The sequence below is a fragment of the Bacillus rossius genome (genome assembly GCF_032445375.1).
Source record: "Bacillus rossius redtenbacheri isolate Brsri chromosome 4 unlocalized genomic scaffold, Brsri_v3 Brsri_v3_scf4_2, whole genome shotgun sequence".
NCBI lineage: Eukaryota > Metazoa > Arthropoda > Insecta > Phasmatodea > Bacillidae > Bacillus > Bacillus rossius.
Window position 1 is genome coordinate 49990946 of NW_026962011.1, and position 22943 is coordinate 50013888.

At 41.8% G+C, this 22943-nt stretch overlaps 1 protein-coding gene across 1 annotated transcript; it reads right to left on the minus strand.

Annotated features, from left to right (window-relative positions):
* Nucleotides 1–320: 320 nt before the first annotated feature.
* On the minus strand, nt 321–20394 carry LOC134542217 (D-altritol 5-dehydrogenase-like). Its single transcript, XM_063386296.1, has 8 exons — nt 20368–20394; nt 17031–17189; nt 14331–14458; nt 11293–11459; nt 9176–9373; nt 4989–5172; nt 1855–1962; nt 321–1767 (listed from the first exon to the last, which is right to left on the minus strand). The coding sequence occupies exons 2-8, from the start codon at nt 17181–17183 to the stop codon at nt 1632–1634; spliced, it is 1074 nt and encodes a 357-aa protein (XP_063242366.1). The 5' UTR covers nt 17184–17189; nt 20368–20394; the 3' UTR covers nt 321–1631.
* Nucleotides 20395–22943: the final 2549 nt, after the last annotated feature.

Sequence of the window (22943 nt, forward strand, 5' to 3'; positions counted from 1 at the left end):
AAATATTAAATAATCAATAATAAATATTTAAAATTAAGAATCTTATAATATTTAGTAAATATTATGTCATATATATTTATTATTCTCTAAATTTTATTTATTTAATTTTTCAATTTTAAACTGAACTTTATTGACTGTGTTGACTATATTTTTCCAGCCCTTTTATTATTTTATTGTAATTAATTATTTGCATGCAATTAAAAACTATTTTTTAATGATGCCAAAGAAGTATAACTTCTCACGCGCGTACATAAGTACACACACCCCTTTTTTTTGTTTTAATTTCTTTATTTATACAAATATATTATATAAATACAATAATTTCTTTACAAATCTTTAACAGCAATATAAACACGTAACTCACACAAAAGAACAAGCGAAGTACATTATTTTATGTGTTACTTATTTATACCAATTAGAAAATACTGTAGAGGAAACGTATTCCTCTAAATACCTCGTTTTGATGTTAGGTTTTATTTAACAGCCTCTTACGCCTGACGCACTGATAGTCCATAATGGTGGTAACAGCTGCTTAATGCTTTACCTCTAAAATAAATGCAGCCCCAACAGTTTCAAAAGCTCTGCAATATTGAAAGGTTTTTCTCTTAGATTAAACACACAATCACTCAAGCTTACAGTAGTGTTAGAATTACGGGCAGTAAGTCAGATTACAAACATTGGAACATCGATGACTGGACACTTCCTGAAAATGCCAAATGAGTACCTAACCCGGTTGGGCTCCTAGCGTTCGCTCAAGACACAGTTGATGAAGTTCTCCACGCGAGTGGTTGAGCACTGAATGAATGACATTTAAGTCTGGTGATCGGAGAGGTAGACATTAGGCAGGTGTTGGACGTAACGCGGGCTGCCTATCTGGTAGGCATTAATAACTGTTCACTTACGATGTTTCGCTTCGTGGAACAGATGTCTCCGGAATCGGTTTCCCGACAAAAAAAAAGTTGTTTATTATAACACAACTTATCATGCCGATCAGTTTTACTAGGGTTTCAGGAGAAAAAAATCGATACTTTTATACTGCAATATTACATGTTTAATTTGGTTATCGTTGACAATAGTGAATTTGCACTAACATAAGAGGATTAAAATTATCTTGAAAATTAGCTTACTTGTGTTTAAAATTTTAGACAGATAATTTGCACTTCAACAAACATACGATTAGGAAGAAAATTGTGTTAGCTCACCTTACGACTTTAACTTCTTGCTTTAATTGCAGTTTAAGATGGTGACTACTAAAGTATGCTTAGTTACCGTTTAAGATGGTGACTACTAAAGTATGCTTAGTTACCGTTTCACGTGATTCATAAAAAAATTATAAAAATATTTTTTTCTAGTGATACCATATTTTCACAAGATCAGCGTATACAACTAAGTTATTAAGCCCGTGGAAAAGAAAATATTTCCACGATACAAAAGGACAAACCGGAAAATTCATGTAGAATTGAGATAAGGTTTCCTAAATTGGTCAACAGAACGCGACTAGACTATGTTAATCAGTTTGTACTGAACTGATCTGTTACGAAGAATGACTTAACTGATTAAAACTATCGTATTTTGTTTATCCTCCTGTATGTCGAGGGAAAAAACATCACACTGTTTGCAGGGTACAAAAGTTAGCGTTCAATAAGATCTGGTTGTTCTATCACAAACATTGCTTTCGTTATCGTGCCGTTTCGCAGGTCTTCAATCGCTGCGGCGTATTGGCAAAGTTTATACGTGTGCACTCCCAGCTTGTCATAATCCAAGTACCTGGAAAACAAATATATTTTAAAAAAAAAAGTTTTTGTTTGGTTAACATTCGGTATTTACATTCCATGTTAAACATTAAACATTTACCTTTCTCCCATCGCGCCGATCAATCCCAGAGCTTTTTCGGAGCTGTACGGGTTGTTGTTCACGGCGATAATTCTGATCTCTTTCTTGTACAGCAGATTAGGACTGACACTGTAAAAAAAGTGGTTGTCTGTAAAGTCGGTTTAGGGACGATAGTTTAACGTGACAAAGTCATAACAAAACATTGATGAAATCATTGCATACTTTTATGAATAAAATTGAATCAGTTTTATTTTAATAATAAAATAATAAATACTTGAAATTATACTAGTTATCAGATTTTTAAAATGCAAGAATAATTAACCTTTATTGCCAAAATTGTTGTTGTAATAAGCAATGAAAACCACATTTTCTTTTCACTTCACTTTATAAACAGTCCACGAAACAGTTCACGTGTAGATTACTTGTAATTAATTTTAAAAACTGGTGTTTAGCTATAAAGTTTAAATATAGTTATGAACAAGTTTTTATATAAATAAAATGTAGTCAAATATCTGTCATCAATTATATGAATCACCATAATTGTTTAGTCAATTGTAACATAACCTATTATTACTGCACTCGCCGACAGAGTAACGGAACACAGCGTAACGGAACAATGAGCGTAATGGGACACAGCGTAACGGAACAATGTGCGTAACGGGACTCTTTTTCGTGCGTGCAGCCGGCGTTCATCGATTTATTAGACGTTGTCACGTCAAAAACTTTTCAAGGTGTCCAAGTGATGACTGTTTAATTGGGGGGGGGGGGGAGACTAAGAAAATTCTGAGGCGGAGATATATTTCTGTTTTCACGTTTCGGTTTTTAACTGTTATTTTTAAATAATTAAAGTAGCCGAAACGGGAGTTTTCAGAAAATTTGTGAGATATCTTATCCCCTGCAGTTATTTCTGAAAGCATCACAGTCTCTCTCTTTATGCCTTAATATTCATCGATAAGTCATAAATGTTAGAATCTCCGCTCGGAATCATAGTTACACCTCAGTTCGGAGGATTGCTCTTATAGGAGGTAATGTACTAGATATATCCCATCACTAACACAAATATGTCCCTGTACAGATGGAAATCTTTAAGGTTGGCTAAATGATTTTTATCACTGGTAATTGTTTCTCTTTTTTTAATTATGTAATTAGCTGTAACCTTCTGGTAAAACCAGGAGATTTACCACAGAAATATTTTTTCTCGAACAGTGAAATTATAATGTGAATTGATAAAAATAATTGTTTGATCAATGATTACCAGTTATTAATCTAGATAATTTCCTAAATCACAACTTTTACGGGAAAAAATATATATAAAAATTCCGGAAACATAATTTCTTAAACCTATTAATTTACTATCCTGCGAAATGACGTTTTTAAATTATTAGATTCTGAAATATTTGAATGTCGCTGAATTACCCAACTGAACCTTTCACTTACTTTTTAAGGTTTTTGATGGTCACTTATCCATCCTAACTAAAAATAAAATGAAAAGAAAACTGGATAAATTACAAAAAATAATCTACCGCATAGTTATGATGATTTTTCATGTCAAAAATATTTTTTTGATATCCTTTTAACTGGCTGTTATTTTATTTTAAAATTTCTGACTCCTCATTTAACTGGTAGTTGTTCTACAGTACCGAAAAAAACCCAGTCATCCCACACTTCCCAAAACTCAGAGCTGGGTCCGCTGCAGAGCATTACTGAGTGAGTCTTTTATCGCAGGACTCCCAGTTTCCCATGTATTTGGAGGGAGTGAGATGGTGAAACACTGAAAGGTTGCACTCGCATTCGGAATGAAAAGGGTTTGAATCCCGATCCACCCATCCCGATTTCGGTCTTGGCTGGCTTCCCAAAAGCACCAACATTCAAAAGCTTTGAATGACTCATTGCAAAAGTTCGTGGCAGTTTTCTTCCCAAATTTCCCTGACTTGGCCGTCTCTCGACGAGATACCAAAATTAAAACACCAAACGACAAAGCGGTCATCAGAGAAGGACAAGCACTGTGAGAGTCGGAGAAATTCGGGAAGGACACTGCCATGGCCTGTTTAGTAGATAGCGGTATGTTTATTAGTACTGGGTGCGTCGGGAGTAACTCAAGCATATCTGAGCCACTTGTCCCCCCTTTCCCAACAGGACCTGATGAAACTAGGTAAACCAAAAACCTAAATATTAATGGATTGGTAAAATAACTAAGTGGGACTGAGTAGCGATTTCACGACTACATTAAATTGTGTTTATTTTTCACGTCTCTCAAAGACAAAGAAATCAACTTTCCCCTCCTCACCCAACTGGAGGGAACAAAAAATTTAAAAAAAATCGATGTGTTCGTGGCACTACTACTTAGTCCCACTTAGTTATACCAAAGTCATTGTGGTAAATGTTGGGGGGGACTAGTGGAACGCGGTGATATTGTTGTCTCAAGATTCGTGATCATAGGCTATAAAGTGGTAAGTAGCCAAAGTGTAGTCACGAAGGTGAGCGATAGATGACACAGTAACAACGAAAAGCCCAAAACTGACCATCCAAAAACTCAACCGCCTGGCTCTAACTAGGACTAGTCATCATTCCTTAAATTTCGTAAAAAAAAAGTCTGTAAAGTCGGTTTACGGACGATAGTTTAACGTGACAACGTCATAACAAAACATTGATGAAAACATTGCATACTTTTATGAATCAAAACTATAACTTCTATATACATGTTTGATATTTAACTTCTACCAATCTATGTTATTCTGTTAAGGATAGGACGATGATAGGAAAAGTAGGAAACGAATGGGAGTGTTTCAAGTTTAATGTGCCTCGAAAAAAGTCAAATCAATGGTTGTTCCAATCGAGTGGAAGAGATATAGATGCGGCGCAAGCGTAAAATGAGAGTAACGGGGTACAGCGTTACGGGACAATGTGCATTACGGGACACTTTTTCGTGCGTGCAGCCGGCGTTGATCGATTTATTAGACAATGTCAAGTCAAAATACTCAGAATGGTCCCCAAATCAAGAATGAATTCCGTTATTCTATATCTTGTGCTATAAAGTCTAATAATAATTACACGTTTTAAAGAAAGGAAGGGGCAAAGTTTCATAGACTGTTAACTTCAATGACCGCCATGCAACCACCTCCAAGTGAACTCGCGGTGCGGGAAAGACAGCCCACCTGATCCTGGCGTCGGGCGGCGCCACGCCGAAGATGCACAGCGTCCCGCCGCAGCTGAGCAGGCTGACGGCCTTCTCTATGGCCGGCGCGTGGCCGCTGCAGTCGATGACGAAGTCCACGCCCCAGCCAGGGTCGCGCCCCTTCTGCCGCAGCTCGCCCGGACTGACGATCTCGCAGCCGGTGTCTGCGCACGAGAGCACACTGGACCACTGTCAGTCCCCAGTCCTGCCCAGCCACTCTGAACTGCGAACTGAGGCTGATGGCCGTGAGAGAACACTGGACCACTGTCAGTCCCCAGTCCTGCCCAGCCACTCTGGACTGCGAGCTGAGGCTGATGGCCGTGAGAGCACACTGGACCACTGTCAGTCCCCAGTCCTGCCCAGCCACTCTGGACTGCGAGCTGGGGCTGATGGCCGTGAGAGCACACTGGACCACTGTCAGTCCCCAGTCCTGCCCAGCCACTCTGGACTGCGAGCTGAGGCTGATGGCCGTGAGAGCACACTGGACCACTGTCAGTCCCCAGTCCTGCCCGTCCACTCTGGACTGCGAGCTGGGGCTGATGGCCGTAAGACCACTCTGGACCACTGTCAGTCCCCAGTCCTGCCCAGCCACTCTGGACTGCGAGCTGAGGCTGATGGCCGTGAGAGCACACTGGACCACTGGCAGTCCCCACTCCCGCCCGTCCACTCTGCACTGCGAGCTGAGGCTGATGGCCGTGAGAGCACACTGGACCACTGTCAGTCCCCAGTCCTGCCCGTCCACTCTGGACTGCGAGCTGAGGCTGATGGCCGTGAGAGCACACTGGACCACTGTCAGTCCCCAGTCCTGCCCAGCCACTCTGCACTGCGAGCTGGGGCAGATGGCCGTGAGAGCACACTGGACCACTGTCAGTCCCCAGTCCTGCCCAGCCACTCTGCACTGCGAGCTGAGGCTGATGGCCGTGAGAGCACACTGGACCACTGTCAGTCCCCAGTCCTGCCCGTCCACTCTGGACTGCGAGCTGAGGCTGATGGCCGTGAGAGCACACTGGACCACTGTCAGTCCCCAGTCCTGCCCAGCCACTCTGCACTGCGAGCTGGGGCAGATGGCCGTGAGAGCACACTGGACCACTGTCAGTCCCCAGTCCCGCCCGTCCACTCTGCACTGCGAGCTGGGGCAGATGGCCGTGAGAGCACACTGGACCACTGGCAGTCCCCACTCCCGCCCGTCCACTCTGCACTGCGAGCTGAGGCTGATGGCCGTGAGAGCACACTGGACCACTGTCAGTCCCCAGTCCTGCCCGTCCACTCTGGACTGCGAGCTGAGGCTGATGGCCGTGAGAGCACACTGGACCACTGTCAGTCCCCAGTCCTGCCCGTCCACTCTGCACTGCGAGCTGGGGCTGATGGCCGTGAGAGCACACTGGACCACTGTCAGTCCCCAGTCCTGCCCAGCCACTCTGCACTGCGAGCTGGGGCAGATGGCCGTGAGAGCACACTGGACCACTGTCAGTCCCCAGTCCTGCCCGTCCACTCTGGACTGCGAGCTGAGGCTGATGGCCGTGAGAGCACACTGGACCACTGTCAGTCCCCACTCCCGCCCGTCCACTTTGCGCTGCGAGCTGAGGCTGATGGCCGTGAGAGCACACTGGACCACTGTCAGTCCCCAGTCCTGCCCAGCCACTCTGGACTGCGAGCTGGGGCTGATGGCCGTGAGAGCACACTGGACCACTGTCAGTCCCCAGTCCTGCCCAGCCACTCTGGACTGCGAGCTGGGGCTGATGGCCGTGAGAGCACACTGGACCACTGTCAGTCCCCAGTCCTGCCCGTCCACTCTGGACTGCGAGCTGGGGCTGATGGCCGTGAGAGCACACTGGACCACTGTCAGTCCCCAGTCCTGCCCGTCCACTCTGCACTGCGAGCTGGGGCTGATGGCCGTGAGAGCACACTGGACCACTGTCAGTCCCCAGTCCTGCCCAGCCACTCTGGACTGCGAGCTGAGGCTGATGGCCGTGAGAGCACACTGGACCACTGTCAGTCCCCAGTCCTGCCCAGCCACTATGCACTGCGAGCTGGGGCTGATGGCCGTGAGAGCACACTGGACCACTGTCAGTCCCCAGTCCTGCCCGTCCACTCTGCACTGCGAGCTGGGGCTGATGGCCGTGAGAGCACACTGGACCACTGTCAGTCCCCAGTCCTGCCCAGCCACTCTGGACTGCGAGCTGAGGCTGATGGCCGTGAGAGCACACTGGACCACTGTCAGTCCCCAGTCCTGCCCGTCCACTCTGGACTGCGAGCTGGGGCTGATGGCCGTGAGAGCACACTGGACCACTGTCAGTCCCCAGTCCTGCCCAGCCACTCTGGACTGCGAGCTGGGGCTGATGGCCGTGAGAGCACACTGGACCACTGTCAGTCCCCAGTCCTGCCCAGCCACTCTGCACTGCGAGCTGGGGCTGATTGCCGTGAGAGCACACTGGACCACTGTCAGTCCCCAGTCCTGCCCGTCCACTCTGCACTGCGAGCTGGGGCTGATGGCCGTGAGAGCACACTGGACCACTGTCAGTCCCCAGTCCTGCCCAGCCACTCTGGACTGCGAGCTGAGGCTGATGGCCGTGAGAGCACACTGGACCACTGTCAGTCCCCAGTCCTGCCCGTCCACTCTGCACTGCGAGCTGGGGCTGATGGCCGTGAGAGCACACTGGACCACTGTCAGTCCCCAGTCCTGCCCAGCCACTCTGGACTGCGAGCTGAGGCTGATGGCCGTGAGAGCACACTGGACCACTGTCAGTCCCCAGTCCTGCCCGTCCACTCTGCACTGCGAGCTGGGGCTGATGGCCGTGAGAGCACACTGGACCACTGTCAGTCCCCAGTCCTGCCCAGCCACTCTGCACTGCGAGCTGGGGCTGATGGCCGTGAGAGCACACTGGACCACTGTCAGTCCCCAGTCCTGCCCAGCCACTCTGCACTGCGAGCTGAGGCTGATGGCCGTGAGAGCACACTGGACCACTGTCAGTCCCCAGTCCTGCCCAGCCACTCTGGACTGCGAGCTGGGGCTGATGGCCGTGAGAGCACACTGGACCACTGTCAGTCCCCAGTCCTGCCCAGCCACTCTGCACTGCGAGCTGAGGCTGATGGCCGTGAGAGCACACTGGACCACTGTCAGTCCCCAGTCCTGCCCAGCCACTCTGGACTGCGAGCTGGGGCTGATGGCCGTGACAGAGCTCGCAACTTACAACAAGGAAGAAGAACGCCTTTCTTGAAAAAATATAAATAACATAGTGTTTGCACAATTATAAAACATTTTTGAATTCGGGATTCATCTGTAACAGGGGCTCCAGCGATTTTATTCCCTTTCCTTAGTTGAATCTCATTTTGTTAAGACACGTTTACATCTCTAATTCAGACATTCAATTTGCAATATTTTTGAAGCCTTTAAATGTTCATGATGTATCAAAGTGCTAAATAAATTATTAAATATTCATTTGGATAAAAAAATCTTGTTTATATAGTTGCAGAAAAGAAGTACATATGGCTAATGTTTCTTAATACCATAATAAATGTAAAAACATCATAATTTTAATTATAAAAAAATAAATTAAATTATTTGAAATATAAAGTATTTTATTTGGTCAAATCTCCATATGAGCTTTGAGATGGTTAAATCATTTTCGCATGACAAAGAAGAAAAAATGAAGCTGCACCGTGACGTCGTGTTGTTGATATATTTACTCCGATGTCCATAATCCTTCGTCTCTTCCTCACTTTCTCGTCACTGGATATCATAACATCCCTCTTAGTTAATATTGTTACAATTTGCGTCCTACAAGTCCATCCGTAGATATATTTTTAACTCTGTTACTTAGTATCATATGAAAGAAAAAAAAAAGCCCGAACAAGCAGTTTGTATAGATTGTCCTCATTTTTCGTCTGTTCAATCACTCCTTCTATTTCGATATGTTTATGTGTTATCATTGATTTAATTCCTTCTGCATAGTTGTTTGCACAATTCTTTGTCTTCATAGTCGAATTTTTTTGGAAATGAATGTCATTGCAGCAAAAAACTTTGTTTGTTTTCTGGGTTTGTATGAAATTTTTTTTGACCCCCGTGCTTTTTGCTACGTCCAGAAAAGTATTGCAATTGAGTAGGTTCAGGATCTTCCACCCAATAAACATGTCGATCGTTCCCCGGAACACTTGGCTGATACTCGCCTAGCTTGCGGAGCGCCTTCCTGCGCGCCTCGCTCGGCTTGCTGATGATGACCTTCCTGTGTCCCTGGTGGTGCAGCGCGCAGGCCCACAGGTTGCCGATGATGCCCGCCCCCTGGATGAGTATAGCGGACCCCACCGGCATGGGCCCCACCAGGTCCAAGCCGTGACACAGGCACGACAGAGGCTCCATCAGGGATGCTGCGCACATACGTCACACAGACTTCAAACACATTTGTCACCGAAACATGTCCGATGGAGAAGTTTCATCAAAGAGATCTACCAATCTTTATCGAAGAATAGATTCTGCATATATCATTCATCTTCAAATGCGACGTAGACCTGTCAGTTGCTATAGCAAAATTCTGCTCATATCAGCGATGATGCCTACATTGCACGCAGATGAAAAGTGTCATTTATCCATTGTCGACACTTGTAACAAAGTTTTCTTGCAATTTTATAATACTCTCAGATAATTTTTTTTAACGAGAATTAGGTTATTATAAATTACTTTAATGGACAATTATCCTTCTTCTGTGCTGGTTATACGATAATTAAATATTATCATTTATCAGTACTACTTATAAAACTTTGTGGTAGTTTTTACTTCATATTAGATCTCTGTTTTTTTTCGGCTGAAATACAGAATTAACTTGGTTTTCAAAGTACATCAAAATTCTGCATGGGTTGGTAAAATTTCACTAACAGGCGATTCAAATTTTGAAATCCAGAATATACACAAATTTCACCTTCAGTAATGGCTTTCAATAAGTTACACTTTTATAATGTACCAATTTTGAACATATAACTAGCTAACTTTGCTTTTATGAGATGTGCTTATTAGGAATTTTTATTCTAACAATTCCCGTGTTTATGTTTTCAACTAACCTGAAAGGTTAAGAGAAGAGTGGATGGAAGTTACACGTTCAGAATATGTGAGAAAGGTGCACTCACTCAATAAGGATGAAAGCACGTAATTTTTGACGTCCAAATGAAAATGCATTTGGCTAATTTGGATGTTGCTACTGTCAAGCGCATTGGAGGCCGCTGTGTGAGTGTGCAGCAATATGAATTTCAATAATCAAGGTATAAAATTAATTAATTTTGTTGCCCATTACCGAAGTCTCTGGGCGATAAATTCAAGTTAAGACTGATACCAAATATTAATCTCAGACAAGCCATGAATGTCTAGGTATGTCGTTGCTAGCTCGGTTTGGTGCGCTAATCGCCTAAAAATGAAGCACAGTCGTTAACACAAAATTAAAAGAGTTTCACAAATTTCTGCACAACATTCAAATTTGTCATGCCTGAAAGCTTACTACAACAAAAAATATGAGCACATGGCCACTACGCGCGTTACAAGTGAAACTTCGCAAATCGATAGAGACCGGAAAAATTCGCGGATTCATTCCACAATATGATAGAATCCAAACAACAGTACCTTTATATTGCTTCTCTGATTGGCTCACAGTTAATCTGAAGGTCTCCAGCCAATGAAAAACGATCCACCAAAAAAGTCTCGAATCGAAAGCGTCCCAGTTCACAGGTGTCACGAGTCAGTAGCCAATGGGCAGGTGGAATTTGCCCGAGTGTGTAGGGGATTGTGTAGTCTATCCTAGAGGTCATCAAAAGCGCGAATTTTTCCAGTCTCTACAATTAGAGGACTAGGAACTATGTAGGGTACACAAATGTTTGAGACACTTGTACAAGTGAATGTACAGGCTGCGTGTACAGGCATGCCAGAGTATAAAAAAGCGAGCAAGTATGAGAGAACGGAAGTATGAGAATGAGCAGGTATGCGAGTATTCAAGTGATCAAACATGAACGTGCCAAGTATTCTAGTGCGCAAGTACAAAAGTGCGCAAGTATGCAAGTGCGGAAAAATGTAAGTGTGATATTAGGCCTACATGCCATCAAACGCTGCTTCTACCATTTGTGTTTTCGAAAAGTAATTTTATAGGTGAAAATATTCTTCATAAATTATCGCTGCGTTGTTCGTTACCCTCTGAGCGTCACACTTGTTCTCGTTATGTTGGGATGACGTCATCGCCTCGATCTGCCGTACCGGTTGTAAAAAGTAATTCTAAAAGTGAGACGCGACCTGCTCGCGTGACACTTGCCTTGTTCCAGCGACATGCCACGAGGGAGCGGATGCACCTGTGGTTCAGGGACCAGACAGTACTCAGCCCAGCCGCCATGCCTAAACAGGCCAATGGCGTTGTTGGAGCCGCCGTTATCGCAGTAGTTGTACTTCCCGCTGCGGCAGTAGGAGCATCGATCGCAGCCACTGGGAAACAAAACATATTGGCATAGCGTCAACGAAGCAGTGATTAACTCATATTTGCGCACTGTGGCTAAATACGCAGTTGTAATGGAAAAGTTACGTTATGAAACTCTCACGTTAAAAACCTCTGTGACATTTTTATTTTATCACCCCATTAAAGTCACTATAAACACTTTTTAAGCTGAGGTTTACCATGTTAAAACACACTCTTAGACCAATTTTTATTCCTGACAGCTAAGTCAAACAAATAAAACTCCTAGCTATGCGCAGCTTAAGATAGCGAGTTGTAGGAACAATAAAACATGTGCTTGCATTGTGTATTAAAACTATTACCAGTGTGTTAACAAACAAGATTAGCCAAGCAATAATTAATATAATTATAAGAGAATATATAAAATATTGTCTTGATATGATGTTAATAAAGCATCAAAGGTTTGGGAAGACGCCAACTACATTTCTTACGTTGTTTAAATGGTTCATGCAATGGGGAATTTGATTTTAGTACAATTCTTTGGGCCTACTTCATTGCCGTTTTGCACTGTTTGTCATGGAAAAAATTCAGGAATGCAAAATAAGAAACCCAGGAAAAAAAGCTTTAAAGTTTGATTGTGTTCGTATGCGCTGTCGTGTTGCCCATAATACCGGTTATGTTTCATCGTCGGATCCATCTGTTCCCTGTGATGTCTAGTGTTTCTTGAAATTTTTTCCATAACAAACAATTCAAAGCTGCAATGGCGTGTTTCTAAAGAATTGTATTAAAATTAAATTGCTTATTTGTGTCATGCTTACGGTCATGCAGATAGGCATGGCAACTTCCAATCCTTTGCCTTGGCGTGTCTCGTCGGCTTAGTGAAGCTCGCGGTAGGCCTGCGAACTAACGGCGCTAGTAGTAGTTGAACCCTTCATTAACATTGTGTTAAATGGGAGCTCTGTCTAAAAGTAGGTACATTTAAAAAAAAACTGTTTTGTTCTGAACATCGGTTAAAGATTAGGTTTTTTTTTATTTATTTGAAAACTTTGTTGGGTCTGAATACGTAGCAATAACTTGTAACTTTGCTGCAATTGTCAGTTAAAATTTTAATCAAACGAAGACACAATTTAAACGATATTTTTTCTTCAATTTTTATGTTAGCGGCGTGATGTAGTGGTAAAATGCATGGGCTGATAATGTTCGGGTTCGATAACCGTTAGGATCTATTTTTTTGACGTGACAACGTCTAATAAATTGATGAAAACCGGCTGCACGCACGAAAACGTGTCCCGTAACGCACATTGTCCCACTACGGATGTGTCCCGTTACGCTCATTGTACGTATGCGCCGTATCTCTCTTCCACTCGATTGGAACAACCGTCGATTTGACTTTTCAATCACGTTTTCGTCGTTTGAATTATAAATATTATATAATTTAACTATCGTCCACCAATTTTCAGCACAATCGGTACGGTTATTTAAAAGTAATGTTGAATTTTCGAATACGTTTTTAACGAACAATGGTGTTTTACAGTTACACATAATAATTCAAATTACACCCGGGATCATTTGCACAATGTTTTAAAAAATATTGTAACACATTATAAATACGTTTGGTGTATTTCGGATACGTATTTGTTATAAAATCGTATTATAAAAACGAAATAATAATATTCTCCAACCGTGCTGTCATCTACGGTGACGGACGCGAACCGAACGAATCGCGATATCTATCAGCTGCCGCGGGAACCAGGCACTCGTTAATACATATTTTCCTTTGTTTATCGCGAGGGGCGTTATTATTAATGAATTATAAATAAAATGTCGTGCCCGGGGCCACAATTGCAGATCATTTTGAGCACTGGAAGACATAAAAAGTAAAATATTCTCGACGAATTTTAATCTGTGGTTTTGATTGCTTATTACAACAACAATTTCGGCAATAAATGTTCATTATTCTTGCATTTTAAAAATCTGATTACAGGTATAATTTCAAGTATTTATTCTTTTATTATTAAAATAAAAATGATTTAATTTTATTCATAAAAGTATGCAATCATTTCATCAATGTTTTGTTATGACGTTGTCACGTTAAACGGTCGTCCGTAAACCGACTTTACAGACAACCAATTTTTCCCCTGTGCAGCTGTGCAGGCGGTGTGTGTGTGCCCGGGTGGGCATCGCCTCCTCCCCCCCCCCCCCCCCGGCACACCGCGGAGTCGGGAGACGAGCACAGACGACGGGAAGCGAACACGCGTGAATATTCACCTTCGGCCAATCTCGGGATTTGTTTTATTTTTTGCGCAGGAAAAACGAATTCAAATATTAAAAGTGGTCGGTTAGGTTTAGCTACATTAAAACACTATGTACGGTTAGTTAGGTTAGTATAGCCTTTGAATATATATACTGTATAGAAGTCGCGAGTGGATAGGATTTACTCTACGTTTTTCAGAAGCGTATGATGAGCAGCTTGGGAACTTCACCGCTGCAGTGCGCTGCCGTAACGCCCTGTATCGTCTTAGTTGTTATTTACCTGTTAGAGCGCAGCTCTGTCGCCCGCTGTCATTCCCCGCACCCCCCACCTATCATTCACTGCAGCTCAAGTTCGTTCAACGGGAGGGGGAAGGGGTGTTTGAAGAGTTCGACACTTGTCCGCTAGGGACCACCACAAGTCGATGCCCTAGAGATGGTGGCGATTGCGGCGGTGAATTAACCAACTACCTCAAAACCGTATTAGAAATGTTAACCTGGGCTGGCGACTTCTATACAGTATATATATTCAAAGGTATAGCTACATTAAAATAAACAGAGACATATATAAATAAACCCGAGGTTGGCCGAAGGTGAATATTCGGGCGTGTTCGGGCAGGGACAGAACTTGATGGAGACGACCCGCTGCTCACCTGTCGGGGTTCACGGCCACCTCGTCCCCCTCCCGCACCGTGGTCACCTGGGCGCCCACGGCGTGCACGACCCCGCTGAACTCGTGGCCCAAGGTCACGGCGCCCGACTGCCTGCACGGGAACTCCCCCTGCACACGGGGCGCACAGGCGGGGTAGCTCAGCACGACCTCCCTCACACCTAACTGAGCAGTCCACTTGAAAGGGAAGCCTTCATCTCACAGGCGAGAGAGCCACGCCCGAGGTTCCCCCGAAGTTCATGCTCGCTTTTTTTTATCCCGTACCACAACAGGTGTATTTATTTGGGATGTAGCTTACGCATACGTCATACGCCGTTCTATCTCATTGTATAAACCGGTGTGGCATTAAATTTTGCGGTCGATTAGGATAGGTTAGCTACATTATAAATACTTTATAACATTGTGGATGGTTGGTTATATTAGGTGAGTATAACTGCATTAAAAATATACTGTAAAATCATTTTTTGGTTTCTTAGCAAATAACTTTTTTAATACGTAGCTATCCAGCGCTAGGAAACCGTATTACATGATTTCACAGTATCTTTAATGTAGCTATCCTAACCAAAGCAACCGTCCACAATGTTTTAAAGTATTTATAATGTAGCTAACCTAACCTAATTGACCATTCATTAGTTATCATGAGTTGTCCAAAATAATCATTCACGGACACACGACAAACGAAAAATATGGTGGCGTACAAATAAATACTGTTGCCTTGTTTATGTTTTTTTTTTCCTTTTATCAACACCGCCATATTTATTTACAATGAACAAAAAAAACCGAAGATGCACGATCGGACGTTTGGCTCTCTCATCTGTGAAAAGAAGGCTTCCCCACTTAAAATGATAAGGAAGGTACACAGGATGGAAGAAAAAGTCTGTTTTTAGGAAACAAATAAAGACTGTTTATGTATGGATGGTTGTCTGATGTGAGGTTTTTACCATACCTGCAAACACACGAAATTGTTATCAACTATGGTTTAGTATGTTCTGTGCACAGATAATTCTGCTTCATCTATACCGAAGATTGGGGAATGCTATCTTGTAAAACTATTACATGGCTGCTCTGTATTCTTTCCTCTGCTTGTTTACTCAAATTAAAGAACTAAACTACGCCAAGAAAACTCTATGGTAATATATATTTCTTGACAAGTATATTATTTACGACCACCACGGACCAATTCAAATGAAAACCTTAATGATTTGTAGGGGACGCCTTTCATTCTCATGTAAGATTCCGCGTTGGAAACCCGGGAAAGCTATAGATATGCGAGCAATTTGTTATTAAATTGCAAGCGGTCTTAGGTCACTTTATGCCATTCAGCATCCCTACTTATATTTTAAATGCGAAAGTGTCCTTACCTCAATGATACTACACAAAGTGTATATTTGCAAGGAAGGTAAGGAGTTAAAATTATAGAAATATCCCTTTAGCCTTTGTGTTTCAAAAAATTATTTAAAAAGTGCTTTTAAATGTATATAAAATTACAAACTTTTGACTATGGTTATATTATGAATTATTTTAATATCACAAGCAAAATAATCTGAAACGAACCAAATGGAAATAAAATATAACCACATTAACGGAAAAGAATCGAAACTTTATTTGTCAAACAAAATGAATTTATACAATGGAAATGAATTGAAATGTACCCAAATGTAATGAAATAAATGAATTGTAGTAAAATTACATGAAACGGAATCAAAAGAAACGAATTCTTATGAGATAAAAAACTATTTTTAACAATTATCATTTTACTAATTAATTAACTATATAATAATATAACCATATACAACTATATAATAATTACAAGAGACCTGAAAAATTCACAATTTCAAATCCCTAAAGGATAGACTCTATGACCCTCTATGCACTCGTGCAAATTACATCTGCTGATTGGTTACCGACTCGTAACACCTGTTGACTGGAATGATCGTGATTCTCTAATTCTTCTGTTAAAGATTTTTCATTGGCCCAGAGTCCTTCAGATAAACTGTGGCCCAATCACTGAAGCAAAATAATGTCAAAAGTAAATTGACTCTATCCTGTCGCGAATTCATTTCGCGATAGGCTGAAATACAAATAGTTATACCTCAGTGCTGCCTCTGCTATTGGCTCACAACTCACCTGGATGACTCTGGGCCAATGAGAAACACCCAACCAACGCTTTATCGAATCACAGGCTGCTACGCTGGGACGTCTCACAAGACAGCAGCCAATGGGTGGGTGGCATTTGACCGAGAGTACGTATAACTATGGAGTTCATCCTACAGGTCATTGAACCCGCGAATTTTTCCGGTCCCTATTACTAGAGACCCGTAAAATTCGTGGGTTCATTTCGTGTTATGCTAAAATTCAAATAATTATACCTTAGTGCTGCTTCTGTCATTGGTTCACTGTTAATCTGGAGGACTGAGGGCCAATTAGAGACCCTCACCCATAGAAGTGTCGAATCATAGGTTACCCAGTCGAGACGACTCACAAGTCAGCGGCCAATGAACAGTTGGCATTTGCCCGAGCGTGTAGAGGATACTGGAATCTATCCTGGAGGTCATAGAACCCGCGAATTTTCCCGGTCCCTATGTATGACACACGCCGCACCGTGAAGTTAAACGTGGCCCAGTGGCGGACGGGGCTGACCGCCAGTAGCGCCAGTAGCGGCAGTAGCGGGCCGGGGACCCACCTTGAGGACGTGCAGGTCGGTGCCGCAGACGCCCGAGAAGGCGACCCTCACCAGCACCTCGCGGCCGCGCGGCTCCGGCACAGACAGAGTCCTCAGCCCCAGGCGCGACGCCTTCCCGTCGAACTGCAGCGCCAGCATGGTCCTGCCTCGCATCTTCGACTGTCGACCACACAGCGGCGTGACGCACAAACCTCGTGTGCTGGGGGCGACTGAAATGCTGCCCCTTGGAAGGGCAGCCCTTCAGGATTTTTCTGACAGTGGTTAGTTTGTAAAGTGACCTAACCTAGCCTAACCTAACATAACCTAACCTAACCTAAACTAACCACTGTCAGAAAAATCCTGATGGGCTGCCCTTCCAAGGAGCAAGTTTTCAGGATTATTTAAACACTTAAAGAAACATATTTTCAGAAATTGGATGGGCTCCCCTTCCAGTCGCTGTACAAACAAACCATTCCCAGAAAAATCCTGAAGGGCTGCCCTTCCAAGGGGCAACAATTCAGCTCCCCCGTGTACTGTGACTTCACGTGCTCACCTATTGACTGCATTCTAGTACGTATCTCTTTTGAATGGCTCGATGCAAATTGGTCTCCATATCGCTAGCCGGTAGTTAACTGGCTCACAGACATAGAGGCGAGTAGTGGAACAAATGCCACGTTATGCCCACATGTTTGCAGTCTAACCGTTGACCAAAAGAATCCATGAATTTTCCGATTCTCAAAATATAGTTTAGAGATGAACCCCATAGTGAGGGTTCAACGTCCAAAATGTTTCTAAACTCCTCTTTTTTTAGACTGTCTTTCGTTGAATAATATTTACCTTACGGAGAACACTAAGAAACCTAACCCTTACTTTCAAGATTGGAAACCTCATTTGAATCCGTCAAATAGTAACTGTAATCATTAGCGGTCTTTGAGAACCTATTGGCTAAAGACGAGGACCTGATGGGAGGCGTGGTTTCTTTTGAATATCGCACGCCGTGTGTGTAGGTACTCTGGATGATGGGGTCATTTCCCTCGCTGAAGAAAAGAATCTAGTGTAACTTTGTCTGTGGTTCGGGGTCTCCTAGCCGCGGTGGCCCACGCTGTTGACGGTAGGGAACCGATCGTCCCGAAAGCTGGTTGGTGATCCTGGGGCGTCACGGCGAGAAAATACGACCGCGTGTGATCTGGGATATGGATCTGCGGTGGTTTGCCAGGTGCAAATACCGTCTGCAGTACGAATATGCACGCCGTAAGGACCAATTTATCACGCGTGGAACGCTTCCCACCCCCCGGACGGGAATCCAACGGAGGACTCAACACACCAGTCAGAAGTCCTGACGCTTGAACAACTGAACAGTTCACTGTCAACCCAGGATGATTAAATAGCAGAATAACGTACACAATGTGTACACATTTTCTAGATGATGTAATAAACACTAACGTATATGTAAGGAAAAGGATGGTACCAAAATAAAGTGAAACATTTTGTACCTGTTTTTTCGTACTATTAACAATTATTTCTTAGCCAAAATTATAAAAGGATGACAATGTAAAGTGCCAACAGACGAGAAGATAAATTATTTTCGTATTATTTATCACATTGTTTGGAAGTTTCCCGGAAAACAAAGTTTTCATCCACTTGAAAAAGACCAAATTTTTTTATGTCACGTCAAGTTAACAGAAAAAAAGTTACATAGAACAAAGCCATCGCACATTTACACAAAATACCCAAAAATATCAAGATACAAGATGTTTAACTTTGTATTGTAGGTACAAAAAAATCTCGGCTGCTCAGTAATCAGTGACCGTCAATGTTTTCTCTGCAGCAGTTTCCACTGTTATTCTTGATCCAAACATTGTGCTTTGTGATATCGCCACACGGTTATATACATGGCAGTTTTCATAAACTAGACAACATTCAATAAATGACATTGGTTTGCCTTCAGGCAAAATACTAGCATAACCAATATTTTTTTTTTCCTAAATTCAAATTATTTTCTTTAGCATATATGTTTCACCCACAAAATAAAACATATAGTAATTTTTTCATGCATACTCTTCATTACACTAAAGTGGGTGCCTTGCGCGAAGAATTTTGCACACATTTAGAATCTAAACACCGTCCATGATAACCATAAATTATTTGAAAGTAACTTTTATTCTTTTTCCTATGATTTAGATTCCAAACCAGCATTATTGAGCATTAAAGTACACCAATATATATATCGGTTTGAAGTATGTATTTAGTTTCTATGTTTGTAAATTCCGTGTGGTGCTGCGTATCACCTTCAACAGTTATCTCTACCCACTTCCCTACAACAACAAAGTGGTTTTTTAACAGACCCATATTTTAATTTTTATTTGCCACTCATTTCCAACTATCTCCTAGTTCACCCTTCTTTTAAAACCGCTGACATTCAAAATATTTTTTCTAATTTTGGCTTAAAAATAATTTTCGTTTTTTTCGTTTCCCTATAAATCTGTTCATTCAGAACGTGAAAAAATTTAAATTTATTGGAATATATGGGATTTCGCGAGAAATAATCAAAAGCTGCTTCACTAAATCCATCAACAAACCAGCTAATTGTTAAGTGGTCGAATTTAACTATAAAATGACAGGGTTTTTTTTCACGCTTTCGAGAATTTTCTTTTAATTCTGCATTGTATCCGAGTGCATGTCATTTGTTTATTAGTATGTTACAACCATTTGACTGAATTCTAAGTTAATTAGCACCCATGGATGGGAATTTTTGATTGAGCCTTATATCCAAATTTGTTATTTATTGATCATGTTATAAATATTACATAATACATTTTTTCAGTACCTTTATTCGGATAATTCTCTTTGTTTTGAAAATTTACTAGCCAAATATTAATTAAACTTTATTTTTGAACTGTAAAAGGTCACGCAAATTATTACAACTGTGAACCCCTGAGGGAATTTTTACCGTTAATTGTAAAGTATTTTGTTATTATCTGTTGAGAAAATTTGAAACGAAAATATAACAGTAATAGCAAGAACATGGCGACTAACGTGGAGTAACCAATCATTTGACATCAAAAATTCAGAATCCTTATCAGTGCGGGGCTAGTGAGAAATACTATGTTTTTTCTATCGCCGTTGGTTTAATTGCTACAATTTTACTTCTGTGGCTACAGAAAAAAGCCAGAAAAATCTTAAAGTAAATTAAAGTAGCTCATGCAATGCTTGATACGTGTCTGTGTTCAAATCATATTTTTAAAAAATTTAAATACTCCTGCAAAAGTAAAATTTTCCTGGGAATGACGTGCCTCTTCACTTTAATGAGTATGTACCTACTGTTACCATATGAAAATTCTTTGCCTCGTCTACTCACATGTTCAGTAGGCGGCGCGCCTTCTCTGTCTGATTCCAAGTGAGAGTCTCTCTACGCGTTCAGGTTCATTTGAATGTTGATTCCCAAGGTCAGGCGGGTGGTAAAGCAGATTTCGTTTGCCAGATAAAGCTTGATAACACCTTCCGAAACTGTGTAGTCACCTTATCCTAAGAGTTTATTAACACATTACCGCCATGAAAATATATTTAGGCAATAATTACGTATATCTTACCTACTCTTACAATGTTATCAAAAAAAACTTAAATTAACACGCACTTTAGAAACGACGCGACTCTCTTCAATCACCTACTTACATCAGATATAGCAGCTCTTCAAACACCAACTTACATCAGATATAGCAGTTTTATTTATATATCTGACGAATTAGAGGGATATTGAAAAAAAAATCACTGTTCTCAACTCAGAGCATACGACCGCGTGCTTATGAAATCTAACACATAAAAGAGCGTACAGCATCTCCTATGAAAAATCAAAAAATTAATTTTGATAGTCAGTGTGTTTATGAAAAAAAAGTGTAGACCATGATTAATTAAAACAAATTGTGCGTGGCGTGTACATATGAAAGCGCATACGCGCGTTACAAGTTATAGCTACTTCTTTTTGGTATAATACACTAAACTAATATGAAATTAATAGTTACGAAAAAATCATAAAATTTTTGTTTGGTAATATATTTAACAGAAAAATATTTATAAATAGAGTTTATTATATATACACAAACACCTATACGATAAAGTAACCGGTGATTTTTTAATAAAATATAATAGTGGGAAGTGGGTCAGATTTATAACCTGGTCATAAAAAACACAGATTCTTTACACCCTAAAAAATATTTTGTAGAATCAATAAAAAAAATTATTCTTCACGAAGTGAAATACTCGAGACAGTAAAATTATGTTGCCACAAAAAAAAATAATAATGCTGTTAAGATAACAAAATTATTTCTTAGTGCCACAGTTTCATTAATATAGTTTGAATCTTTCAACAGTTAAATCGCTGTTTTGCGATTGTAACGAATTAAGTCGTAATTGTGTGGTGATTCTATAATTTTAAATTAATTTTTGTCAAGTTAATACTTTAACAAAGAAACGAACGCTACGCATACGGCATAGCAATGCGTTTTTTTTTTTTTTTTGTTGAATTCAATTCCATAGGGAATAAAGAAAAAAGTAATATCGTATGTGGGCTTATCACCGAATATTCACTGTAAAAATAGTATAATTTTGCTCCGAAGTAAAATGTAAATAAGTGTAATTTTACACCATTGTAGATGGCAGCTGTTCTCCAGTGATATAGGTGTATTTTTTTCTCATTTCTGAGTGTATTTTAACCAACATGTTGGGTGTCAAACTATCATAAGAATCATTAATTTACACGTAACCTGTTTATTTTTGCACCAATATTAAGTTTTTTTAAAAAAATGTAAATCTACATTTGGTGTAAAATTACTCGACATGGTGGTAACTTTCCCACAATAAATATGTAACAGTACACAAATTATGTGTGTGTTTTTAAATTCTCATCGAAACAATTAAAAATACACTAACCACTGAATGTATAAATCTAAACTTTTTTTTTTTTTTGCAGTGTTGTTACGAGGAGTCAGCCCACGCGCCAGCCACGGGCGTCAAAAAAGGGATTGGGGAAGGGGGGGGGGGTTTATGTAAGTAGCGCCTATCCCTTCATTACAGCTACACGCCTGGTACGACTAGCGCGTTACCTCACCACCACCCATAACCCCCCCCCCCCCCCAACCACCGAGGCCACGACTTTTTCCAGAGCCCCGTCCGTGCTGGGAGATTCTGTCGACGCGACACCTCCAAGGACTACGAGACCTTTCCAGAGTGGAGGGCTGAGAGGTATATAAACGGCGAGGCCGGCTAGCGAGGCAGCAGGCTGGCTGGCTGGCATCCCGGCGGGAAACGACAAATATGTCACCCCCCCCCCCCCTCCCCGAAACAACCAGCGCCACCCAAACCAAAGCGGACAGCAAATTTCCAAGCTCCCGCCCTTTTGCTTAGTAGTTTATTTCTATACTCTGTCCAACTCTTCTTCCGGAACCATCCTTCTGTTCCCTGTAACCAACCTGCTGCTTGTCAAGAATGCATGAAATTTTTGCATCCCGCACGTAAGAGATCCTGTGTCAATGCAGGTTTTACCTGGGCCCAACTTATCTAGTTTTTTAGTCTAGAATAGTCAGTGATGAGTATTAGTCAGTGGCGTATCCAGGATTTGTGTATGGGGGGTGTTGAGAAGCATGCCCCCCCCCCCCCATATTAAAGCGGGGGGTCGGGGGGTCCTCCCCCGGGAAAATTTGGATTTGAAGGTGTAAAATAGTGCTATTTTAGCAGTTTTCGGTTCTTAAATTTAAATATTGTAATGGTAAAATTTTTATTAATTTTAATATGAAATTGGTTTGAGTGATGAATAAGAAATTAATTAAAGATTTGGTGCTAGGGGGGGGGGTTGAACCCCTGAAACCCCCTCCTGGCAACGCCCCTGGTGTTAGTCATGGCTAAAACGTTGCCATGGCTGGCCAATCCCCCTCCTAGCAC